This window comes from Charadrius vociferus, unplaced genomic scaffold, assembly GCF_000708025.1.
Source record: "Charadrius vociferus isolate BGI_N301 unplaced genomic scaffold, ASM70802v2 scaffold1, whole genome shotgun sequence".
Classification (NCBI taxonomy): domain Eukaryota; kingdom Metazoa; phylum Chordata; class Aves; order Charadriiformes; family Charadriidae; genus Charadrius; species Charadrius vociferus.
In genome coordinates, this window is record NW_009647680.1 from 3,041,199 (window position 1) to 3,050,813 (window position 9,615).

The following is a 9,615-nucleotide window of genomic DNA, read 5'->3' on the forward strand; positions in this document are numbered from 1 at the left end:
TGAAACCTCTCCTACAAATGATGCCGAAAGAAAATACTGTGTAGTGGAGCCATCTACAGGAATGTGAGCTGAAATACAAACCCACAGGATAAGCAGAGATGTGAGGGGAAGCTCTGACAGAACAGGGACTGGCAATGACAGCAGCAGCAATATAAAAATCATCCCATGGCAAAAAAAGAATTATATATTGGATGGAATAATATGAACGCTAATTCTTACATTAGGTTATGAATGTGTTGTTATCTTCCAGGTTAGAAGATTACGGCTTGTCCATGTAGAGCACTAATTTAAAAGAAAATAAAATTGTTTGGATTAACAAGAGAGATGTTAATATGAAAATCTTATTCCCTAAAAGGTATTTCACCTTAAGATCTGCATTCAGGTCTTATCGCTATCAAAAAGAGCCAGAATGAACCCAGAAAGGCCACAGAAGTGCCAATATTCACAGAGGGGCATCTATTTGAAGATGGATTAGGCCTATTCGATTTGGAGGGGAGGAGATATTGAGGTATAGAAATCATGAGTGGGACAGAGAAGGCTGCATGGGTGATCCTTGGCACCTTCCCAACAGCACTTTAATAACGAGGCGTTCAGTGAAATGAAAGGGCAACAACATCAAAACAGAAAAAGTACTATACATTGTATTTATGCATATTTTACTAGTAAAACTCACTACCAACAAGATATTACTGAGGCAACAAGCTCGGTAAGAAACATTGATTATTTTTATTTTTTTTTTGTATGGCAATTGCTAGGCTCCCGTGGTGTTCTCCCTCCTGACACATTTGATATGTCCCAGTAAAGTTTTGATATCGGTGTCCCAGGCTTACTCAAGAATTTTCACTACAGAAAACAGATGACAAGTACAGTTCATAACTAGCTGGGGGCTCGAACAGAACTAACTGGATAATGGATAATAATGTGTCACAGCAAAACTGAGTAGGAGCAAACCCCATGTAGACTGCAGCTCGATGCTAAGAGAGTATTACATTCTCAGAAAGTCATACCGGCTTTAAAAGAGCAGCTAGATTTGCAGCTTTGTTTTTCAAACTGAGATGTTCCTACTCTTGAGGAGACAACAACTTAATTGCATCTGCCTTCCTGCAACATAGACTTCATAAACAATGCAAGTCACCCTCTGTCTGTGCCTCTAGACTTGCCAAACCATTTCATGGCTTATTGGCAAATCCCTCAGTTCCTTGCAATCGCGATACAAATTTCCATTTTTTTTTTATTCTTCTTGAAAACACGGGGATAATAGCAGGGAAACGGGGTTGAAACGTACCATGAGCACATTCAGAATATATCACTGTTACAGAAGCATGTTTACTTTGAGAAGACCAAGTGACATTCATAAATTCAATGGACAGGAACTATTTGTAGATAAGTACTTGCTAATACTTGTATGTGCAGTACGTGGTCTTTCTAGAAGTTCATTCAATTTATTCATGTACCTGTATAATGAGCTGTTCTCTAGTGAGGAATTGCTGCATGATCCCAAAGAAAATATCTACACCCATCTGTCACAGCTGTATTGGAGGGAAGCAGCAATATATCGTACCTACACTGAGAATTTTAGAAATCCTGTTTTATTAAAAGTGTTACAAACTGCAATTATTTAAATGACATTCTATTAATAATTTCTTTTTGTTGGGGGCAATTTGTGAATAATCACGTCCTGAATGTCGAGAAACAGCCCACAATTTAATTTTGAGTGAAACTCAAGTCAGTCAAGAACATGTTGCCTGGGAATATAACTGCTGGAACTATTCAGTTAAGATGTTTGACCAAGAGACAGGACATGGAAAGCAGCAAAAGAAAACTGTTAATGAATCTGTTCATCTATAACAATGATTTATGTATTCAATAGCTTTTCAGAATGACTGAATTATGCCATGGAAGGAACGGATGAAACTCCGGCAGTAATGCAGCCTGCAGACTCACGTTCACTGTATAAGGTATTCAGATGCTGTAAAATGCAGTGGTAAAAACATTTTCATAGCACCGAGCAACCGGTATAATCTCCGTTAACACACTGACTGAAAATCCCCTATTTCCATATTGCACTTGGTTGCTCGGGCCAAATCAGCGTAAAAGGCCATTTACTCCAATCAGGCTGAGGGAAGCAGAAAAGCATACTGATGCCGTGGTTTTCCTCATCCCGCAACCATATTCTGAAGTCTGCAAACAACCTTTAGAAGTCCTCAAATCCTACGAAATCACACATCCAGTGGAAAATCTAGGGCCAGATCTTTGGCCACAGCCCATCCGTGCAGTTCTACCGACCGAATCAGTTTAGAGCAGCTGAGAACTCATCCCGTAAGCTCTAAGGATGGACGTTTGTCGAATGACATTAAGCTAATGATTTGAGGTTACAGCAGCATTATATGCCACTTAATTGCAACTAATTTTACTGCAATAATTGTAGCACGATGACTGCTGTTAAAGACGTGATTGCCCAAGCAAGGAGTTTCAAAAAACCATCAGCAGCACTTTGTAGATATTTAAGTCTCCCAATGTTTTCAGATACGCGTTCACAATGCATACAGAAGTCAGGGGAAGCTGTGCATATGCAGCTGGGGCAAAACTGGGCCAGAACTGAGCCAAACTCTGACATTTCTAGAAGTCCTCAGGGGTGAAGTTATGCACATGCACCTGACATCAGGTTTTAAAAAATGGCAACCAAAGTTGGCCACTTTGGAGTAAATATACGCTGTATATATGTTGCTCTATATGCACACAAAGTAGAATGAAATGCTATGTAACAAACAAAAGTGTAGATAAATATTTATGGACAAACGACTGGTCGCTTGTCTTTGATAGGTCAATTTGTAAATGCTGTTTTTTCAGCCTTCTGACGTGTTGTACGCAGCAGCCTCAGCAATCAATTGCTTTCACTCTTTCGCTGACATAAAATTTCATGCAACAGTGCATCTTGGAATGATCCATACCAGTTCCTTAACACTGTGGGAAAATCATAACACTGTAACACTTTTAATAATACAAACAAAAAAAAAAATCAAACTTTGGGGGAGAGAAAGGAATTATTTAGCAATTATTGTTTCCCCCTGCCTCAAAAGCAGGGTTTTACTCCTGGTAATAAATAGAAGGTACACACTCTTCAGATTGTCCGTAACAATTTTGCGATGTATAATACTTAACACAATTGGTCTCTTCGTGTCTGCACATACAGTATCACTTCTGAACAAGTTAATATTGGGTTATACTGTATTTTTGCCTTGCCCAATATATATAGATACACCTTCAGCAAAATTTCTTCTCAATATTTATACTATTAATTGGACCAAATGACAAAAAAAACCCAAACCCCAAAATAAAAGAAGAGGAAGAGAAGGAAGAAGAAGAAGAGGGGAGCTTCCTTTACACTTGTGTTTGATGCTGGGTCTCCACAAATGGAATGTGAACATTTTCTAGATTGAGTTCCTCCACGCTTTCATAGTCACTCATGGCTACTTCGGAGTCATCAAAGCCGCAGCTGGCTGAGACGTCAGAGGAGGAGGCATCTAGAGAGTTGTGCAAGGATAAGGGCATCTTACCTGCACTAACGTTTTCTGTGTTCTGGCTTGGGCCAACAGCAAAAGTACTAAATTCGTTCCCAGTCTGAGACCCTGCGGTGTCCGTCTCATTGGGGAACTGGTGAGGAGGGAGGTATTGGCTGGGGTGGAAGTGCGGCCGTCGCCTGCAATCGGGGCTGAGCGTACTTGCCATTGAGACCGGCTGCGAGGGCGGGAGGGTTTCATATTGGTCCGGATAATCCTCTGGAAGAGGAGGTGGTAACTGGTCCTGGCTTAAAAACTCCTCTTCGTGAGGAGGCGGGTAGTCGCTGTCAATGTCGTAGCCACCAAGGTAGTAATCTGTTTCCAGCTCTCTGGTACTGCCGTGATGAGCCGAGCCTCCATCTGCCGTCTCAAAGTTGGGCACTTCCTCGATGTCAGACAAGCGAGCACTTGGCATCCAGTCAGAGGTATCCCAATGATACGCTGCAGCAGGAGAGAGAACCACAGTGCTCCGTTAGGACGGGGCCACTAATGAGAACAAAGTGTCCTGCATGCACGCACCTCTTAGCTCTCACAGCACGTTCGAATCACAGCATGCGCCACAGGCCATCGACACAGGTCAGCCATGCTCTGACCGGAAGGACAGGGGAGGAGAATAAATTGTATTATGGTGCTAACGCAAACAAGCAAAGAAACCAAACACGGCCACTCTCAGGCACTTCGCTTTATAAGATGCTACTAGACTGTATTAGCAACTATGAGTCCAAGAAATCAAAATGACAAAAAACTCTGAATTAATGCTTTTCACTGTTATTTAAAAAAATCTATAAATGCATGCTGAAGGTATCACATCTAGTCTCCCACCTCCAATGACTTTGTTTCAAGAAAGAAAGTGTGCAAGCAAATAATCTGATCGACTGAAAACTGGATCCTGAAATAAAAAAAGTGTCTGGCCATTCTCATGCAGCATTTGAACCCAACAGAATTCGAACAAAAAGGACACGTGAAGCCGTTCAAGAAAAAAACAGATCAAGTCAGTGCCCTGCCCACCCCAGCCCAGTCCAACAGGCAGAAAGTGTCTCAGAAAAATCACCTCTGTTGTAGTTCTGTCCTTGATCCATAACAGACACTGTCAGATACAAAGTGAAAAGTAAACACTGGTAACTCGGAGCTTGTTACCAGCATAGTATTACACGTGAAAATACAAAACTCTGCATGCATATTTCTAAAGTACAGCTGCCTTGGTGTCGTTTTAATAGGATTTTTAATAGTTCTTTATTTTAGCATACAAGATAAGCTTGCCCGGTCAAATGCAGACATACACAAAGAAATGATTATGTCATGTGCATTATATTCCTTTTCTATCATATCTTAATTATTTACCCTCACTGAACAGATAGGGAATTACATTAGAGCTGGAATTCTTAATACAAAAAGGGCTATCCACCATCTCTATGGTTTATAATTGCAAAGTACATTTCTCTCTCACTTGTTCACTTTGAAACAGAAAAATAAGAATCTACCATTCTCAGGGCCGGTTCAAACAAATCTGGGCCCACCTGGGCTCAGATACCATGGTGATGGGCACGGTATAAGAACCTGAATAGAATAGAATACAAAGCCATTTAATGGGGCCATCAGCTACAATGCCTCACAACCCCGTACCCACCTCCCACCTGCACTGCCATGCTAGCCGGCGGGGAGGGAGGCATTCCAGTATGGAGAGGGTGCAGGGGTGGGGGAGAGAGCAAGGAAAGAGGTTTTATGTGAGACAAGAGCAGGGAATAAGCTGCAGCGTTTTCTAGATGAGATGCTCTTGTTCAGCCACATGTTATTGGGCTTCATGCAAGAAGTCACTGGGCAAGGGCTCTGGACTGCATTGCTGGAGGAGGTCTGGCCAGATAAAATAGACCTTTATGGCATGACAGTACTTAACTTTTGGGGCTCAGCCACAGACAAGGGCAGAGAAGACTATTCTCCGGGCCTCCACCTATTAACACCACTCTTGCCCTTGCTTATCACCACACGGCGTGTGTGTTGATGGTGGTATCTTCCTTTGCTCATTAGCCAGACAGTAGCTTTCTACCTGCCCTGCACTAGCCTGGGGCGAGGAGGGTTGGGGCTACTGCAGGTTTAGCAGCAGTGTCTGAACCGGCCCTAACCACTCTTCTTCTCCACTTCTCTTTTTTTCCTAAAGAGGATTTTGCCGTCTTTCGGTCAGTGTAATGGCATTGCACCCGAGATGCGTCAGGTCCCTCCGAGCTGTGTGGTTTCAGGATCCAGGAGAACCTCACTAATTTGCTGACTTGCACAACCCCTGGCAGCTCCCTCGGGAAGGAGCCACGTCCTCCCGTGGCTCTGCGGCAGCAATTCTGCCCGCCGTACGCCGGGAACTCCAGCGCAGCTAACCATTCACCGCTTTCACCGGCTCTGCTGCAGCGCATGCGAGATTCATACGTCTCATAAAAGGAACTGGGAAGTGGGCAAAGCATTTTCAGTGACAGCCTCTTGAAATTGCTGCCGGACTGGTGTTTTCTGACCTGTAAAGCATGATGAGGAGCCAATGTGTTTGCTTAAGCTTTCCTTTAGGAAGACAAGGCCATTTACAGTGTCTGTGCTTTCTTTTCAGTCTTATTTTTTGAGTGGGAATTTCTTTTTGAGTTAACCTTGGCTAATTCATTTCATTTGCTAGCCAGATAAATGGCACTCTTACACTTCAGGAGATCAGTAAGTATACTATAGACAAATACTCAAGTGCCGTCACTAGCTAGGAGTAAAAGTGCTTCTCAAAACAACCATGACAATGGCTCAAGAAAAAAAATCAGTTGTTTCACAAAAAGAATTAACTTTATAATCTTTAAGCATTATTCAGATCTGATCACCTCAAGTCCGCAAAACTTGCCTTGAATTTGCTGAAGACAAATTAAATTTTGGACTTGTGGATAACTTGAATTGATGTTGGGTTGACACTTTCTCAAGGATACGATAAATGTTGTATAAATAAATAAAAGTAATGTTTACCTTTGGTACATCACATTTCCTCAGGGCTTTACTGAAGAGGAAAATAGTGATACTCCTGTTTTACGGGTAGGGAAACCAGTTCACTTGTAACATGATGTGCCTGAGGTTACCCAGGAGGTCAGCGGCAGAGCTAAGTGTTGGGTCTTTGGCCCCAACTGCCGTGCTCTGTTCAATGGGCACAACAACCCCGGGGGAAAGGCGGTGGCACACAGGCTGCCTTGCTATGTGGCATCCACGCAGTTGTGTCTACACATCTTCTGTCTGACACCTGGGAGAAACCAGCCACCTGCCTACCACCACTTTGCTCCTCTCCACGTGGTCCCGTTGGAGTGCATGGCCCAGCTTTACTGGAGCCTGGGATACTCGACAGCCTTCCTGTGTCTTCTTCTCTTTCCCAGCCTCTGCAGCCAGGACAATCTCAATCATTTGGCTCTGTTATCCACCTAATCCTATTCTCTCTTAAGGCAATGGGAATAAGCAAGCAAAAACATTGACTTGAACAGAAGAGGATGAAGGCCTTGACGCGCTTTCTGCCACCTCCAATTAGCCACAGATATTTTGTGGAACATCACTCTGGTGCTTTCATGTTTGCTGGTGAACACGCTGATCTGCAAATGCCCATCCCCTCCATGGGTTTGCTGGTCAGTGTTGATTAGTGAGGTTCTGCTGGAATGTTTCACAATGAAAACAGGAAGCATTGTTGCATAACAAGAAAGAAAAAAATGTAAATACCTTCATTTTCTATAGTGTCAACTACATTGTTGACAAGCTGTATGACAGTCACTATGGAAGCTTGCAGGGGAGGGAAAGCAGAAAATAAAGGGAAGGGAAGGACAGCTTCAGGTTAGTATTTAAAACACACATCATATGTTACCACAATAATTTGTCTCAAACAGACGGAACTGACACTGGAAAAAAAAAAAAAAAAGGCTGCGGACCAATGCATGATTTATGCAGTGGGTTACAGGACATTTCATTTCAGATAATCCCATACATTTTCCAAGTGGCGATAAATTCCAAACCAGCATATCCAGAAAGGCATATGGGATGATGTGTATCACCTCATAAATTCAAGCAGACTGGCCAGCTGATTCAATTAACCAGAGCGCTATCTTGTCTACCTGACACTAATTTCTAATCCATTCTTGTTTAAAGGTCTCCAGAGACTGTGTCATGTGCTCCAAGGGATCATTATCTTTTAGGCCATCACGCCATCTGAAACGGAGCTAAGCTTAATCTATTTCCTAAGCGGAATGTTCTACTTATTTACTATGTGTGCTGTGCTGTGTAGTACCTCTGGGACGTTAAGTAGTACTGCTATAATTAGGAGGACACATCCAAGTAGGTTTGGTTCAAAATTTTATCTGTGTTTGACAGAATATTTCCACAAATGCTTTGTGTGTTCTCTGCAGTTGCAAAACATACTTTCCCCTTGAAATAATTAATAAAGACTGTATAATTGTTTAACAGGCCTACAACGTGTGGTCCTCTAGGTGATCTGCATTTTGGACCAACTAACACTCCTGCCTTTGGGGACCCCACCAAAACCAGTGGGAAAGCTCTGGTTCAGTGGGTACTGGATCTCTCCTTTTTCCTTTGTCTTTAATTATGAGAAATTATGAGGAAAAAAATATGAGTAGGCTAAGGGGACCAGAAATATTGGGCAAGACATACTTTTTTTGTTTCACACGGCCAATAGACTTAGAGGTCACAAGAAACAAGTTAACAGTAATAGTGCATTCAAATATATGTTGAATATTTTGACATCTTTTTTAAATTTTGGGTATGGAATCAAGGATCTCACGCAATTTCCTCAGTACTTATGAAGGCTTGGCAAAAAGAACCTTGATAAACCAAAGAAACTGTGTTCGATGTCTACATTGAGCACGTCTATGCCACCAACAGCACCGGTAATTGTACAAGGGAGACTTGTATTGGCTAATGCACAGTAAACATTATGGAAAAATAAGTGATTCCGTGTAATTAGCTGCTGCGTGGGTGGGAAAAGAGGCAGAGGGCAGCCGCAAACTGTAACAGGAGAACAACCAGGAGTGAAAAACAGAAGGTCAAAAATCAGGGCCAGCACAGTCTTCATTGCAACCAAGGGCTGGCTCTGCTGGGAGCTGAGCACAGCATGTTCACGGAAGGGAGGGAACTTCTACCCCAGGCAAGGCAATACCCAAATCCAGCATTGCTTGGGGGTAGAAAATTGGTGTCATCAACAGCAGTTCCTTGGGACTTCCCAGCACAACTAACCATTGGTCTGCAGTGAAACAGTAACCCAAAAATACACTTTTGACAAATTTCCCCCATTCAGAATAGCTTACCATGGAAATTTGTAACTTGCCTTTGAAGGGACTTCTCAAAATATTATTGCTGAGAGTGGGCAACTTTTTTTTTTTTTTTTAAATTTGTAGCTAGTAAAAATTTTTGATATTTGATCACAAAAAATACTGCTTCCTACTCTCAGCAAGACTAGAGGAGCTGAGCAATTTAAATGCAGTACAGATAAGGTGGAAAAAATAAAAGTAGGCTCAGAATCAGAGCCAAAAAGAGAATGCACAGTGAGACAACCCCTGTTTCATCCAGTAAGAGAAGGCTCTGGGTGCCGTGGAGAGGGTGAGTGGAGGCTGCCTGCGCCTGATACAACCTGAACAGCACGGGACTGTTCACACCTTCAGCGGGATGCATCCCAGCGCTTCTCAGGTGCAAAACGGGTTTCCCCAGTTGGAAGCGATTTTCACAAGACAGGATTGGCACAGCAGGATGACACAAGCCTGTCCCCGCTGCTGGCCATGTAAGCAGCCCGCAGCACTGCTCTTGGCTGTGGGGGAAGGAGTTTGGAGGAGGAGCAGCCTGTCCCCTCTCCCCAAAGAGCGTGGATGCTGAACTGCATTTCTTGCAGTTTCACTGACAAACTTGTAACCTTTGTGGGGATGTGAAGGACGAAGAATTAAAATTACAGGAAGAGGAAGGATTTATGGCTTCAAGAGGGTTATCTATTAGCCCCTACGTACATGTATATGAGTATATATATGCTTACTTTTTCCTGTGTTTATGTTTTAAGCTCTTTCCC

At 42.8% G+C, this 9,615-nt stretch overlaps 1 protein-coding gene across 1 annotated transcript in view; it reads right to left on the reverse strand.

The window, feature by feature from the left end:
* Nucleotides 1–3,381: 3,381 nt before the first annotated feature.
* FAT3 (FAT atypical cadherin 3) overlaps nt 3,382–9,615 on the reverse strand; it is a 359,185-nt gene continuing 352,951 nt past the window's right edge. The window contains exon 26 of the mRNA XM_009881183.1: nt 3,382–4,001. Within this exon, the coding sequence (XP_009879485.1) occupies nt 3,382–4,001 (620 nt within the window). The remainder of the gene's footprint in view (nt 4,002–9,615) is intronic.